The 18,563-nt window shown below is 49.6% G+C and overlaps 1 protein-coding gene across 3 annotated transcripts; it reads right to left on the reverse strand.

Annotated features, from left to right (window-relative positions):
* Window positions 1-3,595: 3,595 nt before the first annotated feature.
* On the reverse strand, window positions 3,596-18,353 carry LOC310800997 (uncharacterized protein). 3 transcript variants are annotated; one of them, XM_083664906.1, is made up of 8 exons: window positions 18,145-18,353; window positions 16,918-17,393; window positions 13,210-13,351; window positions 12,946-13,063; window positions 11,738-11,776; window positions 11,581-11,622; window positions 9,522-9,882; window positions 3,596-5,162 (listed from the first exon to the last, which is right to left on the reverse strand). In XM_083664906.1, the coding sequence occupies exons 2-8, from the start codon at window positions 17,093-17,095 to the stop codon at window positions 4,945-4,947; spliced, it is 1,098 nt and encodes a 365-aa protein (XP_083521032.1). In that variant the 5' UTR covers window positions 17,096-17,393; window positions 18,145-18,353; the 3' UTR covers window positions 3,596-4,944. The 3 variants fall into 3 exon arrangements, with proteins under 3 accessions (XP_083521032.1, XP_083521030.1, XP_083521031.1); XM_083664904.1 differs by having other exon boundaries at window positions 9,522-9,885; window positions 18,145-18,351; XM_083664905.1 differs by lacking the exon at window positions 18,145-18,353 and having other exon boundaries at window positions 9,522-9,885; window positions 16,918-17,534.
* Window positions 18,354-18,563: the final 210 nt, after the last annotated feature.

Below are 18,563 nucleotides of genomic sequence, written 5' to 3' on the forward strand. Positions count from 1 at the left end.
CTGTCTGCTCTCTCCCCCTTTCTCTTCTCTTCTCAATCATGGGGTGTCCATCCGCTCTCTGCCTCTCTTCCTCTCTCTCTCTCTCTCTCACTTACTCTCGCTCAACCTGCACCCTACTCTCATCGGACACTTTTTAGGACACACTAACCTGTGTTACAACTGCTACTTTTTTGTCAGTATATTATTTCCCATTAAAAAACAAATGAGACAGAGAGAGAGTGTGTGTGTGTGTGTGTGTGTGTGTGTGTGTGTGTGTGTGTGTGTGAGAGAGAGAGAGGGAGAGAATCTGTGACAGAAAACCACACCAATAAAATGAGGGGGAGAGAGAGAGAGAGAGAGAGAGAGAGAGAGAGAGAGAGAGAGAGAGACTGGACTAACAGTGAAAAGGGTGGCTGAGTTGTTTTGTGGGCGCTGTTTTTGGGAGCGTTTAAATCCGTCGAGTGTAAACAGACAGAGCCATCCTAGCGGAGGCCTAGCTGGTAAAAAGAGGAGGCCTATTTTCTTCAAAGTGGCGGCAGAGAGGCGTTGAGAGACGAGGGAGGCTGCGTGTTTGTGCACTGAATCAGGGCTGCGCTGCAGATTTTTGTCTGGCGAGGCGAATCTCGGGAGGCTAGAAAATAATTTGGTCACGGCTGTGGGAGGTTGCTGGGGGCGGGGCAGGCGGGAGGGGGGAGGATGGGGGGGGGGGGGTGGGGGGGGGGATGAGGAGGGTGGAGGGACGGCTGAGAGGGGGTAGGGGAGGTGGGGCGCGGGGGGGGGGGGGTGAGGGGGTGGGGGGGGTGGGGGGAGGCAGGGTTTCGACCGTCTCGCTGCGGTGAGAACACGCTTGACACTTCATTCCTTTCCAGTTAATGCGGAGCGGACTGCAGGATGTTAACCCTCTGTCTGCCTGCCTGCCTGCCTGCCTGCCTGCCTGCCTGTCTGCCTGCCTGCCTGCCTGCCTGCCTGTCTGCCTGCCTGCCTGCCTGCCTGCCTGCCTGCCTGCCTGCCTGCCTGCCTGCCTGCCTGCCTGCCTGGTCACTGGCTATAAGCATCTCCACCAACATGAGTACACCATCATACCATGAGTGGGCTTGGTTCAGCACCCCCCCTGGCCCATGTCCTGATATGGGCCACCCTGACCATAAGGGGATATGTGTACATTTTCATCGTGCATGTGTGTGTGTCACGTTAGTGCAAATGTAGTGACTTCAGTCACTTTTAAAGACAAAGCAGCAGGCCTGTTGTGCTACTGAGCATCAGTCATGGTGATGTGGGATTTGACCATGACATGACTGGTGCCTATGGTCTGAGAGATAAGGAGCAGTGTGCCACATCTCTACTTCCCGGTCTGCCTCGGGAGGGACTGTTACAGAAAACCACACCAATAAACATCCACAAAGTCGCCTCTGACGCTGAAGAGATAATAACAATCACATGACCAATGGTCACATGAAATAATGGCCACGAACCTGGAGGACAATCACATGATAGTTGAGGGAAGTTTTGCACAATCTCAAAGCACTGTCCGGTAGTTGACAGTTCATTCATTTCCGTGACCATACCAAGCAGTCCTGTCTATACTGTGGGACATAACAGTATCAGTGTCAGTGTGTATATTATTATGAGAGGTTTTGGGGAGTTTGAGTCTCTGGCTGAGTTCAGTAGAACGCTGGAACTTCCAGAAGCTCTGGAGTCTGAGATCTCTATGCAGGTGAATTCACTTTGCTTTGCCTCACACAGTTTTCCAGACTGGAAACACGCATGTGTGTGCAAGCCTGTGTGTATTTATGTGCATGTACGTGCCTGGGTTAGTGTGTGTGAGTGTGTGTGTGTGTGTGTGTGTGTGTGTGTGTGTGTGTGTGTGTGGACCTGGTGAGCAGGGAGTTAACGCAGGCAGGGCTGTGGCAGTCCTCCTGCCCCTCAGCCAGATTAATCATGCAGGAGAGACACAGCAGGCCCCCGTTCGCTCTGCCTGGGGGTGAAGCCGTGCCCGCATGCTCTCCGTATCACATGGCCCCGGCCCCCCTCTCCCTGCTCCACTCCTCCAGGCTGGGGTGCTGGGGATGGGGCTGGTAGGGAGGAGGGGGTGGGGGGGGGGTGGGGGGTGGGGGGTGGTGGTGGTGGGGGGGGGGGGGGGGGGGGGCAGTGGAACGCCTCAGAACGCAGTTGCTTTTCTTCCTCTGCTCGCTGGCTTTTTTTTTCTCTACTTCCCTACTGTGGGCGTCAGGAGATAGAGGGAGAGAGAAAGAGAAAAACAGAGGCGTCCATCTCCCTGCGCAGCAACAACAACGGCCCTTTTTATCTCTCATCGGAGGGCCCCCGACGGCGGTGGTGGTGGCCAGGCTCTGTGGAGGAGTGTGGGGGGGGGGGGGGGGGGGGGGGGTGAGGAGGAGGAGGAGGAGGAGGAGGAGGGGGGGGGGGGGGGGGGGTGAGGAGGGGAGGTGGTGTGAGAGGAGCGGTGGGGAGGTACCAGGGGCCTCCTGCACTCGCCTGAAAACTGCTCGGCGACGTCTCTGTGCGTCAGAGAACAGCCGCAGCCATTGTTGGGCTCACAGGGAGAGAGATCTAGGCGCCGTCTCACAGTTGTGTGTATCAGTGTGTGTCTGTGTGTGTGTGTATCTGTCCCTGTGTGCATGAGTGTGTGGTTCGGGAATGTAAGACAGAGTGTGTGCCTGTGTGTGTGCCTGAGAAAGTGTGTTGTAATATGTGTGTGTGAGTGTGTGAGTGTGTGAGTGTGTGTGTATCTTCGTCTTCTGTGTGTATGTGTGTGTGTGTGGGTGTATCGTCGTCTTCTGCGTGTGTGTGTGTGTGTGTGTGTGTATAGTGGGATGTGTGAAAATGACACACAAGGCTGCTCTGCGGACATCCAAAGCTGCTCCAGTCTCCTGACTGTGTTGAGATAAAGCCCTGCGTGACTTCACAGGGCTGTGCTGCCTGTCAAAATGAACATCACTCGGCCCAAACAAAAGGCGCTACCTTCTCTATTTGAGACTAATCAAATACATGTGGGTCAAAGTAGGACATGTTTACTAAACTGAGGTTACAAGACCTTGTTTATGTTTTGGCAAAACTAAGGTCACAACATACTTATACAACTCTGTGATGCTTTGTAGAATAAAATGCACAATAAATATGACTGTGGTTTGAAGAATTGACGTGTTTTATTTATGGTTGTGATCAACAGGGTGCGGAATATTTCATGTTTAATAGTATCATGTTTATTTTAGATAATGTGGTCATAATGTTCATGATAATTATCCCAATGCATGATTAAAGAGCCGTAATGTGTGGGTCTGATCAGAACCCTCCCCCCCTCCCTCCCTCCCCCTCTCTTCTTTGGCTGGCTCTGCTCCTCCTCAGAGGTATAATGCTTTGCTTTGACTGGCAAGCAGGGGGCAGCCAAGAGAGGTTAAATGAGGGAATTGATGTTTTATGAAATATCCAAATGGGTGTTGCTGTGAAGTAAGTGCTACAGGGAGTTCTCGCTCACTTGGCTCATGAAACCTAAAAGAGAACAACGTTCACTTAGTGGATTTTTTTCTTACGCAAAATATTCATGCGTGTAAAGTGGATGAAGAGAGAAAAAAAAACCCGCACACACGCACGCAGCGCATTTAGCATTCTATCCAGACCGACACCAAGGTTCTGAGTAACTCCATCACACACTCATGCCTTGGAAAACTCAGATCAGCACCGCCTGGAAGGGGTCATATGATTTTATTGTTCCACTGTGATTGCACCACACAGGCTTGACATCATACATATGGTACAGTACACACCCTGTGTGGACAATCGCACTCATCACACACAGACACGACACGGATCACTCTTCCTCCCCGTAAAAAAAACACGGTATAAAAAACAGCAAGTGCAACCAAACAAGTGGTGAGTTAGAATACTGAGGGAAAACAGACAATAATAAAAACCCGGAGTCAGAGAGTAGTTATTTGGCGTCGGCCGCGTGGGCTTGCCGGTGTTTGGTCCGCTGGGACAGAGAAGAGAGACATTTGGCACCGTCGTTGGTCCACAACTGGTAGCGTTCGCAGCGATGGCCAGGTGGCAGGGGAAGAACATACGTTACACAGTCACATGTAAACAACCCAGTGGTATTCACAGGGAGGAGTGGTTTACATGGGGGAGGACCCACCTAGTCACCCTGTTCTACCTGTCCATCCCCCTTCCTCTTATTCATTCATTCATTCACACAATGACAAATCTGACCCACTACATTCGTTAGAAGCACAATGATCAAGTATCAAGTATCTCTATAAACTAGCCAACACTGGAGCTCCTTGTCTCATTAAGTCAGACTTAGATGAGATTCTGGGATCTGAGAGATTATGGAGATCCTATCTTAAAAAAACCAACAACAACAACAACAATAAAAACCAACAATTATTGCATGAACTGTGTTGACATTTCTCATGAATTGTCATGTTTGATAGTGGCAGCGAGTATGTGTGGTAACATTGTACAGGCTTTGTGAATGTATTGTAAACAAAATGTTACAATGCAGTGGTACTGTCACACAATGTTTGGCATAATGGCGGACTTTGAAAAGATATCAACAGCAAGTGAATACATGAGGCATGACAGTCAATGATACCCTTGTGAATATAAAAAGTGAAAAAGAGAATACAAAAGAGATAGGCAGCTTACAATCAATGCTTTTGGTTTTTCTTTCCCACAGAGAGAATTTACAGTAACTGTACAGTCTTAAAATACAATAGACAAAAACCAAAACTTTCAAGCGTGACACATGAATTAAAACATAGGTTTTTCATTGCATTGCTTTGGGAGTGACAGCAATGGCGTCAAAAGGCGTGGGGGGGGGGTGGGTTCCTGAGAGCCGCCCGGGGCCGTGTCCTGAAGACCCAGGCTGGGTGTCCAGCATTGTCCAGTGGGGCATGAGGAAGGGCCAGGGGGGGGTCAGAGGGTTTGGCTGTCCACTCCGCCTGGGGATTACCTGAGCGAGGGTGTGGCCACCAGACGTAGGTGGCTGGGCTTGGTGGGGATGGGGGGTTTGTTGCCGCGGGGAGGGGATTGTGCGGGGGGGGTGGCGGCGCTGAAGGTCTTCATGAGCTGAGCCACCCGGCCACGCCCTGAGCAGGCCTCCCCGGCCCCCTCGGACCCCGCCTCCTCAGTCATCGCCCTGCGTGAGGCTGCAAACACACGGATATCTGAGAGAGAGAGAGAGAGAGAGAGACAGAGAGAAACAGAGAGAGAGAGAGAGAGAGAGAGAGAGAGAGAGATAGGTAGAGAGGGAGAGAGAGAGAGATAGACATACAGAGAGAGAGAGAGATACAGAGAGAGAGAGAGATACAGAGAGAGAGAGAGAGAGAGGAGACATACATTAGATAAATGTGTTGCCTTGTAGAAACTAAAAGGGACTGAGGGTGACGATGGTGACCACAGCTGATTGGTGACACCAGGGTTTACAGGCTCGCTAGTTTACAGATCCTCTCTGTGTTCTAGAAAGAACAGCAAGCTCAATGCCAGCCTCCCATATTCTCCCTCATCCTTTCCTCTCACCTATTTATGCGCTTCCCGCTTCCTCCTCTCTCTCTCTCTCTCTCCCCATCTTCATCTCTCCCTTCCTCACCATCCCCCTCCCTCTATGCCCCCCACCCCCCTCTCTCTCTCTCTCTCTCTCCCCTGAGCTCTGACTCTCTTTCTGGGCTGTGGTCTGCCAGACCGGAGGTCATCCTCAGAGGAAGTGGAGCAGGGACGCAGCTGGGTGTAGTTGGTGTGTGTATGTGTGGGTAGTTGTGTGTGTGTGTGTGTGTGTGTGTGTTTCTGTGTGTGTGTGTGTGTGTGAGTGCCTGTATGTGTTAGTGTGTGCCTGTGTGTGAGAGAAGCACGGTGTTTGGAAGGGGGTGTAATTGAGGGACGGAGGGATGGGAAAGGAGGGCCACAGGGACAGCGGTGGAGAGCAGACAGACGCTGCTCAGACACCAGAAGGCTTGAGGAGCCGTGTATTTTTAGCGCCGTCCCCGGGGGACACAGATGTGTGAGCGCACGCACGCACGCACGCACGATGCACACACATTTTCAGACGCATCTCACACCACATTCAAACCCTCATACACACATACAGTACAGTACAGTACACACACACACACACACACACACCCCCCCCCCTCCTCCTTCGCACAAGCCCCCGCTCACAGACTCAGTCACGCATGCAGCCATCTCTGACGAACATCGCTGCATAAATACAGAGACAAAAGGTACTGTGTAGCCCAGCCAATGCAGTCACTCCACAAAACCTTTAAAGCAAACACTTGATATCTGTGAGGCATGAAAGAGAGAGGCCTGCACTGGCCTTCTTTCTGTTTGTTGTTGTTTTCTTTCCTTTCTCTCTTTGCCCTCACTCACTCACCCCTTTCCCTGTGGTTCTGCCCCCTCCCTCTCCCTCTCCCTCCCCGACCCCCCCCCTCTCCCTCCCTCCCTCCCTCCCTTCCTCTGCCCCCTGACCCGCGGTTCCTGTGTTAATGTCCTCTCGCCGCGCTGCGTGGGCCTGCCTCTGATTGTCTCGCTGTGTTGTGTGGTCGCCACGGAAACCCTGGATAGGCTCCAGCGATTGAGGCGGACACACATGCATGCACGCACTGCGCACACACACTCACAAACGCACAGAGTCACACACACACACACACACACACACGCACACGCGCGCGCACGTCAGAGGCTTTTTGGTGATGGAGTTTTTCGTGCTCAGAGCCTTGGTGTTGGTCTGAGCGGAATGCTAAATGCACACAGTATGTGTGTGTGTGTGTGTGTGTATGCATGCATCCTATTCCATACCATTGTGTGTGGGGGGGGGGGGGGGGGGGTACAGGAATAGGGTACCAACAAGAAAAGAAACATCGTTTTTTATTTTTTTATTTTCTATTTTTGTTTTAATTCCTCTGACCCATCTAAGTGAAAGAAAACCTGATCCCTCTCAAGAGGCAGAAACTAGACACCCTCACAAAACCCAGAACGACCCAAACCCACACCGTCCTGCCTGAAACCCAATGCCAAACATCAGCCTGCTGGACTCTCTGTCAGCTCAAACGGGCTGGAACAAAAAAAAAGTCTGTGCGGCCATTTGTATCAGCGTTTGGCAACACCTGATCACTCTACGTGAAGATTCCTCAGCTCTCTAGTCGATACGGTGCTTCTCCTCAGAGACCTTTCAGACCGCTGCTACTCTTAACACCTCAGCCCAGCCCATAAACACAGGGAGGAAAGAGGGGGGTGGGGGGTGGGGGGGGGGGCTACAGTGTCACTGACACAGTGCCAAAATAAAACCAGGCCTATCTCTTTAAAGACCCCCTCCTCTCTGTCAGGGAGGGAGAAGAGGGGGGGGGGGGGGGGGCAGAAGTGGGGCAGAGGGCAGAATTCCGGAGCGGCACGTCTGTGCACTGAGCCAGGCCGCGGGGGGGTCAGGGTTGGGAGGAGGGAAGAGGAAGGGGGAGTAGAGGGAGGGAGGGGGGGGGGGGGCGCGCCGTGTGGAGGCTGGGGGCCCTGTCACTTATCAGCTCCGGCCGAGCGTCGCCCAGGGCCAGAGTCGGGAAGCAGCACTGGAATGTGTGTCCTTTCCTCTGAAGGTGAAGAGAGGAGAGGAAAGCCGAGGGAGAGAGGCACACACACAAACACACACACACACACACACACACACACACACACACACACACACACACACACACACACACACACACACACACACACACACACACACGCGCGCGCACACACACAGACACACAGACTCACACCAAGCCAGCAGCTGCAGGAGACTGATACACTCTCATGCACGCATACACATACTCACATGCACTTTGCCAGAGCCACTACACCCCGCCCCCCCCTCCTCCCTGTACGCCCCCACACGCACACACCACACTCATTACATGCATTGACACGCATTGACATGCATCAATATATGCGCAAATTAACAACCTCAGCCTACTTTAACATCTTCTCTCTCACAAATAAACTTGCACAGTAATATTTCACTCCCCCCAAATGATACTTTACAGGCTGACAAAGGGGCCGTAATAAACATCTACATAGACTCCTTCTCACACAATAACTGGATGTAAACAGATCTCAAACTCTCATACATGAATACAGGCAAGACACACACAACCATGTCTGTCTCTCTCTGTTCACCGAGCTCTCATTAGCCAGCTCACACACCTCTTTGTAAACAACTCCCATACATACGGCTGAATCAAAAAATGTACAAACATTATTTTATTCTTACTTTTCATTCAAAATAAAGCATTCTAAGTCTGTTCACATATTATGCTCAAATACAATTTGTCATAGAGCCTCTCTGTAATTGTCTTCAAATGTATGTTCTACTCTACCTGGATTACAGGTATTTTAGCCAAGACAAAGAAACAGATCTTCAGCCATTTGTAAGGTTTGTGTTTGTCCAGCAGGGGGAGATTCTAGAGTGGTGGTCTTCTCATTGGCTTTCTTTCGACTAACACTGGTGGTACGGTTTGCCTGCAATATCATCAGTCATCCACTGGGTGGTGCTAGTCAAGCTCTCTCTGTCTGGCTGCTGCTGCTGAACTAGGTCACTTGTCTATTGAGTAGGGATGTGCAGGGATGTGGGCCACCGATAAAAACGACCAGACACTAGTCTGATCACCCAGGGGAATAGGGAAGTTCCACACTAACATTGCTCAGATAGTGGTAATTAGACGGATTCAAAACTGACTTGTGATATTCATCTTCTCAAGGTGATTCATGTAGCCTAAGGTATCCTTAGATGAGAAACTCTATAGAGAGGGGTAGCGCCTTAATGGAGTTAGCCCAAATTAACCCCCATTAGTAACAAGAATCATACACAGGCTGTCACAAACCAGACATCCGCAGGGCCGAACATACTTCGACATGCGGGACACCTCACCATGATCACATGCTGATAAAAGGCCCTGAACAAAGGAATGTGGAAAATGGAAGAAGATGAACAGCGGAAGTGGAGAAAACATTTTGCGGAGGAGAAAGAGGAGCCGTAAAGAAGCAATGTGTGTCCGTGACACAGTCACCATCATACTTCCTTTATCCCCCACCCCCCACCCCCCCCCGCCCCCCCAAGGCTGGCCTGTTTTTAGCCTGCCAGTTCATAAAGATTCCAGTGGGCTGAGGCACTGTTTGGCTAGGACACTGGACTGGGCTTGGGAAAATAAATCCCCCCCCTCTCAAACCGCAGTAGTGAGAAAGCAAACCTCTACTGGAGACTACTTTAAAAAAAACTCTTCTCAGAGCGGCCGTTTCAACACGCCAGGTAAAAGCGCTGCTTGAGAGAGAGAGAGAGAATCATTCCTAGATAGCCCCCAAATGGCAGAGAGGAGAACTGCTCCTCATAGATCATTTTAACAAACTAACACAAGTCACAGTGTCATTATTACCATGTGAGTGTGTGTCAAATGTGTAAAATGAGTGCAGGACGTGCCCCTGGTGTGTGCCGGTTATTTGATTCTGATTTCTGACTTAGTGGTGTGACTGAACTCCATCTCCATGCTGCTCCACGAGCTCACCTCTGTTTCCAGCTGACTCCTGGGGGAGAGGCTCCTGGGGCTCCTGGGGGTGGAGTCTGGTTGTGAGGGATGGTGGGGGGACACTCTTCTCTGGAGCGTCCGTTTTGGCGGTGCTGCTGGGGACAGGGGACAGGTATGGGGACGAGGACAGGGACAGGGAGGGTGTGGTGCCCAGCCTCAGGGCGGCAGGCCCAGGGGAGGGCGTGACGGCCGTCTTCAGGGCAGCAGGCCCAGGGGTGGGCGTGATGCCCATCTTCAGGTTAGCAAGGCTGACTCTCGGGTGAGGTCTGTAGGCGATGGTGGACAGGGGAGCTGGCTTCTCCTCGGGAGCATCTGACTCGAGGTCCTGCTTCAACTCAGGCTGCTGAGGGAACAGGAGACAACAGTCAGTCTCTGGATATACCTAAAACACTAACATGGTCGCCAAATACATTGAAACCACTGACAGGTTTTTATAGAATCCTTCTACATTACACAGTAAGTTCCCACTGCCACGTTTTCTATAAAAGGAACTGATCACAGGTCGTAGAGGACATCATCTAGGGGAGACGGGGTGGGGAACGGGGGAACAGGTTAAGTCGACTTCAGCATCCACTTCCCTGTAATCCTCTGCCTTCCGAATCAACAATCTCAGGGTCTCTCTCACTCTCCAATCAACAGCTTAAGGCCCCCTGCAGCTCCGAGCACACGACACGCCACATCAGCGGTAGCAAAATCAACAACCCTCCCTGAACCACCGTTCCAACTCTAGGTTGAGCTGACTGAACGACTGTCATAGGGTGGGGTGTGTTCCTCCGCACATTGGCGCAGGATGGGCAGGGACGTGCAGCGGCATGCCCGGGAGGAGTCTCGGGTATAGGATGTAACTGGGTGAAGTGAGAGAAAAGAGGGAGAGCTTCCTCCTGTGGTTCAGCTTGGCTGCGTGCAGGAGAGAGAAAGAGGAGAGGAACGGAGAGAGCTCCCCCTGCCAAAACCTCAGGAGACTATCCCACAATCCCATCCATCTGTGACTGACGCACTCACCGTCTCTGGCGTTTTAATTCCCTGATCAAGTTTATCAACCATCTGCTCCAGGGGAGACCAGAAACCCAGCCTAGCCCCAGTGATTCAGCTCCTCTTACAGACAGGCGTTCACCCACACACACACACACACACACACACACACACACACACGCATGCTTTTATGTGCGCGGACACACACATGCAGACACACGCAGACACACACAATCCCTCAAAAACTCCCTAACACTCCCAACCCCACTCCCATTGCAGCCGACGTGCAAGCGATGATGGACACGCTGGGTGGACTCCACAGTTGAGTTCAGCTGCTCCCCCAGAGAGAGGTATGAGGGGTGAGCTGGGCGGGCTGGAACAGAGAGCCAGACAGCTGGGAGAAAGAGGATCTGGAGAGAGGCTGAGAGTGAGGGGACAGCTGGCCTAACCTCCACACCCTGGGACGAGGGGGAGAGAGGGAGCGGGGGTATGCGTGTGTGTGTGTGTGTGGGGGGTGGGGGGGGGTCCGGAAGACACGCAGACGTGTTGAAGCCCCTTTTTTTGGAGAGCTGATGAAGAGCTGCATTTCTACAATGGGAGGAACACATAGGCAGGATTTTTGAGGAAGTGTTTGGGACATCAAGGGATGTAATCCTAACCAAAGCTAGAAGCATCAAAGGATGAGACCGATGGAAAATGACACCACTTACTCAACCCCTAGAAAGTAATACTAAGAGGTAACCAATCAAATGACCAGCCTTCTCACCACCAGGCCACAGCTCAGAACTCATGCTTACAGTACACAGCAGATAGTTTAAGTGTAAAAACCTCTTTGGGCAGAACATTATAGTATTGGACTTTAGTATATATATATTTAAAAAAAATAAAAATATTATTTGAACACACAAATGATAGCAAATGTGTAGCAGGCTAGTATATTGCTGCATACCTACTGTACCAAAGGCATATCCTCTCGTCTAAACTGAACTAATGCTCTTAGATATAAATATATTATTATATTATATTATATTGCACAAACCCATGAAACTGTTCATATAATACGTACTCTTTCCACTGCTGCAGTTGGCTGCTGCTCACTCACTGACACCTATGGGTTGAACACACACAGACTTACTTCAGGCATTACTGTTAATCTCAGACACACACAGTACTGTATGGAGACAGACAGACAGGGCAGTGATATGTGCAGTACCCAAACATACCTTGAGAGGGGGCAAGGTCCTCACTTCCTCAGCATTCTCCTGTTGGAATAGCAGTCACCAACGTCAATTGATACGGCAGAGATTTTTACTCACTTCACTTTCTCTGATTCAAATCTGTGATGTGCGTGCAACAAATTGATCAAGCATCATTTAAATATATATATATATATTTTTTAAATCAAGCAACCTGCCTACATGGCCTTCTTTCTTTTCGAATAATGAATAAGACTGTTTGCTTAGAGCTGCTTAATTCAGCCTAGCCCCTATTCTGTAGGCCTTGAGACATGTTGTCAGGATTGTTTGGGGGTGACTATGAGCCACACAGAAACTGTGTGTGGGCAACGCTGTGACTGGAGGATCATGGTCTGGAGAGGCTGTCCACCCTGGCTCGCGCTCACTATGTGCACAGCGTTGCCATGACAACACTGCAAATCTTCTCCCTCTTTTTAAGATAGCGTGAAAAAGGAGGTAACCCCCCCCCCCCACATCCAGAGTGGTTCAGTCGCTGCCACACACACACACACACACAGCTGTATGTGACACAACCAGCATTGTATAATACAAGTCACACAAACAGTAATCAAAAACATTCACACAATTTACACAATTACACACACACATGCACGCACGCACACACGCGCTCGCGCGCGCACACACACACACACACACACACACACACGTACGCACACACACACACACACGTACGCACGCACACACACACGCACACGCACAGACACACACTAATGACTCACAGATGGCGGGGAGCACGGGAAATGCAATAGGGAGGAGAGGACTGACAGGAGAGAGAAAGGGTGAACAAAACAAAATAGAGGGAATGGAGAGGACAGGATGGAGGGAGGGCAAAAAAAGGATGGGGAGGATGTGGTTGAGCTAGAAAGAGAACGTCAAGGGAGAAGTGTTTGAGGTAATAATGGGGAGTAGACAGGAAAGAGAGAGAGGGAGGGATGGAGCACAGAAAGAGTCCAGAGAGGGAAGGATAGAAGGTGTGATTTATTTGGCCGCAGAGCGATGACTCTCCCTGGAGAAAGTGCGTCTCACTGCCCCTCGGCTGTGTCCGAGATTAATGACAGCAACAGGAAGGTCACCTCCACACACACACGCGCCCACACCCACACACACACACACACACACCAAGCACACACAAAAAACATACGCACGCAGACACACACACACACACACACACACACCTTTAAATTGAGCTGTATCCCTGCTTGTGTTTTGGGAGGGAGGTTCTCTCTGCCGGCTCTGGCAGGTTCAGCGGTTGTTCTGTTTACCAAGTTGCTCTTCAGGATAGTTGCCTGGTGGCTGCAGAAACAAGACCAGACAGTGAAAATCTGAACAGCGATAACAGAACTCTGAAAACTACCTTTCCTGTCTAAAGTGATACTCAAGGCACCATTATTGGCTGCATTACTTGACGTGTCCCCCATGTTTTACTGTTGTGTCTGTACCGTGTATTATTTTGAGGGCATGGTGCTTTCCTCTCCCCTAGTCCAGAGGAAATGAGTTTGGAGGCCTTCAGTTCGTCCACCTCTTCGATCACAAGGACCGCCACATCCCCGTCCCGACCCAGCATCCAGCTCACATTCTTGGCTGCAGGGGACAAGGAGACAGGCTGGGTTAGTGTAAGGCTACAGACGCAATCTACAGTTTACATTGCTATCCTGCCAAATGAGTAAAATGGGATATTTCTAATATCGATATTGTGAGATTGATGCAGGATATTTCTATGGTTGACAATTCTAAGATAGATGTGAGGACCTGAAGAATTAACAGATATTGATCGGATTCTTATGTAGACAAAAGCAGAAAGGACAACTCAGGAAGAGAGGGCTCGATATTGATAGAAGCAGAGCCCTGCACAGTGTGATGCTCCACCGTGTTCCTTGATTTACAAACTAAGACAGACAACGTCTCATACAAGGACCTTCGTCAGGTCAGAACGTTGTCTTTCGGAGTTTGTTAATAAAGGTACATGGTGGGGCATGTGAGTGTGCTCTACAGTATTTCAATTGATACTGACTTTCTTTGGCCCTGCACCCCATTGAAGGATGTGCTTTTTGATCACACCTCACTTTACAGAAAGAGAGAGAGCCACCACATCCTCCAATACTACATTGAGGGACTTTCTTGTTCCTTTCTTGGGAATAAACCTGCTCACACAAGCAGTTCCACGTGAGGCTGAGGGTTTGGGCTGAAAACAAGTCCCAGATTACCACATTGAACTGGTTTTGCCAGCCCGCCCCTGTGGCAACGGGACAACATTCCACTAGGGCAAAACCAGGAAGACAAGCCCATGAACATAGGCAAGTCAGAACATACTTAGCTACGTAAACAAACTCTGAATGCAAACTGACAGCTTTCTCAACAAACAAGAGGTGACACGTGGTATGTGCCTTCAGATATTTTGGAGAAAAAAATAAAAAGTTGTGCTTCTGGACCCTCTGAAGCCTGGTACTGTTACTGCAACTGGCCTTAGACCACACCTCTCGTGAATCTGAGGCCCTGAGAAACTAGCAGTCACATTCCGTCATTTAGCCCACTTATTGGAAAGTGTGGGTGCATTAAGGGATGGGCTGGGGACCTCGCCACCATGGCAATAGAGGCCTCACCCTGTACTCTGCCCTACTCTTAGCCACTTTCCAACGTCACCAGGCTGCCACGTTCTGTACTCAACCTCTCTCACAAACACACACAAAACATGTTCCTAACTATACACATACATACATACATACATACAAAACATGTTCCTAACTATACACATACATACAAAACATGTTCCTAACTATACACATACATACATACATACAAAACATGTTCCTAACTATACACATACATACATACATACACACACACACACACACACACACACACACACACACACACACACACACACACACACACACACACACACACACACACACACACACACACACACACACACACACACACACACAGAGCCACCACATCATAACATTCTGGTACACACACAAACTTAATGCATACACAATAATGGACACACGGTCACAAGAGCACAATTCACATAGGCTATGCTACATTCACTATCCATTTTATATTAAAACTAACACCACAAACATAACAGAACAGGTGACAAACTAATGAAAAACCCACTACCATGTGCTCTCTCTCACACACGGCTATTCTGCTATAATCAAACTGTCTCTTTGTTTTTCAAACGCTAACACTTCCTGCATGCTTCCTGCTTCGCTCCCAGTTAATTGTGAGAAGGAATGGGTCTTGAGTCACTTCCTGTTCCACATAGACAGCAACCAGACGTGTAACTAACCACCATTTCCTCTGCCTCACACCAGCAACCAAACTAGCTCTCAAACTACCTTATTTACTGTATCGTAAACACATTTGCATGTGAAAATAAAAAGGAGGCACCCTCTAACTCTATGGTCCAATCTGCTTTGTTTAACACTGTAGTGTGTATCGGGGGGACCATTGACTTGTAGAAACAGCTGCCTCAGTCGTTAGGAGATAGAGGGAGCACTGTTCTCCTACCCTGCCTGACGTTGAGACAGCAGATAATAAGTGCTTTGTTGTCCCTGAAACCGAGAAAAGGCTTCTTCCTGATCTGACTCACACGTCAAGCAGAATTAACACGCAAACCGCCATCTGGCTCAGTGGCCTACACAACTATGATCACAGTCAGTCAGAGACCTGTTTCTACCCATGAGGTTGTAATCTACCGAAATTTCCCAGAGAAGTTCTGTGGTCTTGTGATCTCAGATTCTTTCCGTGGAATGTAAAAGGAAAGCACATTGTGAAGCAAGTAATTACGATACAGATCCCGCATACAGAGACTGGCTACCAGCAGAGAGAAAATGCAGACAGGCAAGATTCTGCAGTACGTCAAACCAGTTTCAGGATAGAATTAAGGCCTGTGTTTCTGATTGTTTTGCATGTACTACACTCCAATGGAATTCAGTATACACACACAATACAATTCCCTCCCTGACATTTAAAATAAGTGTGCCTCCTTTAAACACTTGGACTATTGATGTCAATCATACTCCTATTTTCACCCGTTATCTATTTTCCCTAAACACACACACATTCCAGACATCCAGTACCTCCCCCAGGGAGATTACCTCTCCCTTTCACACATTTAGGCTTGCAGTCCTTTACTGGGGACAACATGATCTAAACCAGAGCCCTGTCTCTCTCTGTCTCTCTCTGTCATATTAATGTGTTATGTGTTCTGATTTCACAAATAATTTGGCCAGTAAGAAAAATACCCAGACACATTAATATCAGGCATTTCCTTCAACTGATGTAGTGTTTATGGGTTCAAGATGGCCCCTGCCTAGACTGTTGTTGCCTGTGGCTGGTGGAAGGACAGTTTAAGCTGGGATTTGTTTGTCAGTGATATGGACCCTCAAAAACAATTGATTAGTGAACCAATGGTTGTACTAATTGAGGTTCAGCCAGTTCTAAGTATGTCATTGAAATGAAATGAGATATCAGAGCCACATTCTAATCTCACAGCACGCCTACTCTTACAGACATAGCTGTTTGCTTCTCCACAGTGATGCCTGGTGAGAGCTACTTCCTCATGTGTCCTCCAGTGTTCTCTTTGTGATGGTGCCTGGTGTGACGTGAGAATCTGGACATAAGAGCCTTTAACAGCACTCTCTTCTCTCCTGTGTCTCTAGTTAGTTTTAGTTAGAGAAGGTTATACCATTTCAGGTAAACACCTTCCTGCATGCAGAGATGCCCACATTGTAGAGTGGGCACGCCAACAAGCAGCAGTTGATGGTGAAAACAAGCAGCAGTAGCCACAACAGGATGTCTCTCAGAAGTAAAGCACGTTTGCAGCTCTGCTTCAGACTCCAGCTGCCTACAGTATCAGCTCATCGACAGAAACCCAGATACAAATACCTCTGAGGCGAGCAGGCTTTCGTCTTATGTGTCTGGGTTTAAAAAGACCAGACTGCTGTTTCTTTAATTAGATATATAAAGTGGGTTTATTGCAACATGTGATGATACTTTCTCTGACCAAGGCACATAAGTGAAGTCACTCTGCCCCTGTGTGTATACATGTAGCAGGAAGGGTAGGTAGAGAGGTAGAGAGTCAAGGAGAGTGGGGGGGGGGGGGGGGGGGTGAGTAAGTGGGGGGGTGGGTACCGTACCTGTCTTTGGCTTTGGTCTGAGGGACTCAGAGGTGCTCCCCTCTTTCTCCTCATTCTCCTTCCAGCGCCGTACCTGCTCCTGTCGCATCTTCAGGAACAGGGTCTTCTTCTGGTCCTCGTTCAGTGCGTCCAGCACATCGGGGTCGATGTACATGTCCTTCAGGATCTGCTGCAGCATGGTGGCAGTGGTCGGGTGGGTGGCAGGGAGGGAAAGGTACGCCCCAGTCAAGCAGGGCACAGGGAGGCAACTGTCCTTAGGTCAACACTCTCTTGTGGAAGGTAGTTGGTTTGTAAACAGGCCTCATGGGGAGAGGAACAAGAGGATCAAAGCTGCGGTGTCCATAAACACACTGGCACGCACACACACACACGCTGAAGCCGGCTTCCTGTGACGCTCGCTGCGCTGACACACCCTCCTCCCTCCTCACACGTCAGTCCTCCTCAGTCCTCGGTGGCCATCATCGTTGGGAGTGACTCTAGAGCGGGGAGAATGACACATCACAACCTCTGCAGATGATTGGTACTCCCTACTGTATGTTAATCCTACTTCTGTCTCTCTCTGGCACTCTTTCTCCTGTCCTTTTTTCTCCCTTTCTTAGCTCTTCAGAGATTATGACCCTTCTTATTCAACCCCTTTTCTATCTCTCTCTCTCCCCCCCCCTCCCTCCCCCCCCTTCAAGAACAGTGAGAGAGTTTAACCACTGGTCTCCTCACTCATGCCATGTCAGAGCTCTGAGAGTGTCTAACCCTGGATGGGAGGAGATTCCAAAGGAATGGGGCTGTTTCTGTCGTCAGTAGCCCCCCTCCCTTCTCCTCCTCCTCCTCCACACACATCCCTTTCTAACCCCCCTTCCTTTTTTTTTTTTTCAAACTCCCACGAGACAGCTGCTCCATTTTAACATGGTCGTTCTTGGGCTGTAACCGAACTACAGGGTCACATCCCAAGACAGCATGAGCAGAATGTTCTCTAACAGAGGGACTGAATGGACCTCACCAGGCTTGGTGGTCACACTAACAATGGCAACAACAAAAGCAACACTTGGAGGGAGACAAAGGTAGACTGAGTCTGAGAACAGTCACTCTGCTGGCATACAGATTTGTTTCCACTCAGCGATTTGAAGAAAAGAGTGAGAGAGAGAGAAAGGAAAAGGGAACAGAGAAAGTGAGTGAGAGAATACAACAGAATGTGTGAGAGAAAGGTTATGTTTTCAAGTAGGATGTACTCACAGTGGGGTGCAGACAGACGCTCCACAGCAGAGTAACTACTCGGGAGAGTGAGTGTGGTTGTGTGTGTGTCCTCCTTGCCTTTGTGTATGACTGAGCTGATGACATCACAGCATTCCATGGACTGTCTCTCACTCTCTCTCCCTCACTCACTCTCTGTTAGAGACACACACACGCGCGCATACACACACACGAGATCTTGGCGGAAAAAAAGAATTTCAGGAAACAGACTTAGCCGCCCTAGCAGTAAATGAAGTGACAGCATCCTGTTGAAACGGGGGAGGGAGGGGGGGGGGGTGGTTGTGGGAATGAAAGAGAGAGCAAGAAAGAAAGAAAGAAAAAGAGAAAGCGAGAGAGAAGACCAACAACCATGTTTTTTTATTGCCAAACACTGCAAAAGACATGCCCCTCCTAAGAATCTA

Source organism: Argentina silus (genome assembly GCF_951799395.1).
Source record: "Argentina silus genome assembly, chromosome: 2".
NCBI lineage: Eukaryota > Metazoa > Chordata > Actinopteri > Argentiniformes > Argentinidae > Argentina > Argentina silus.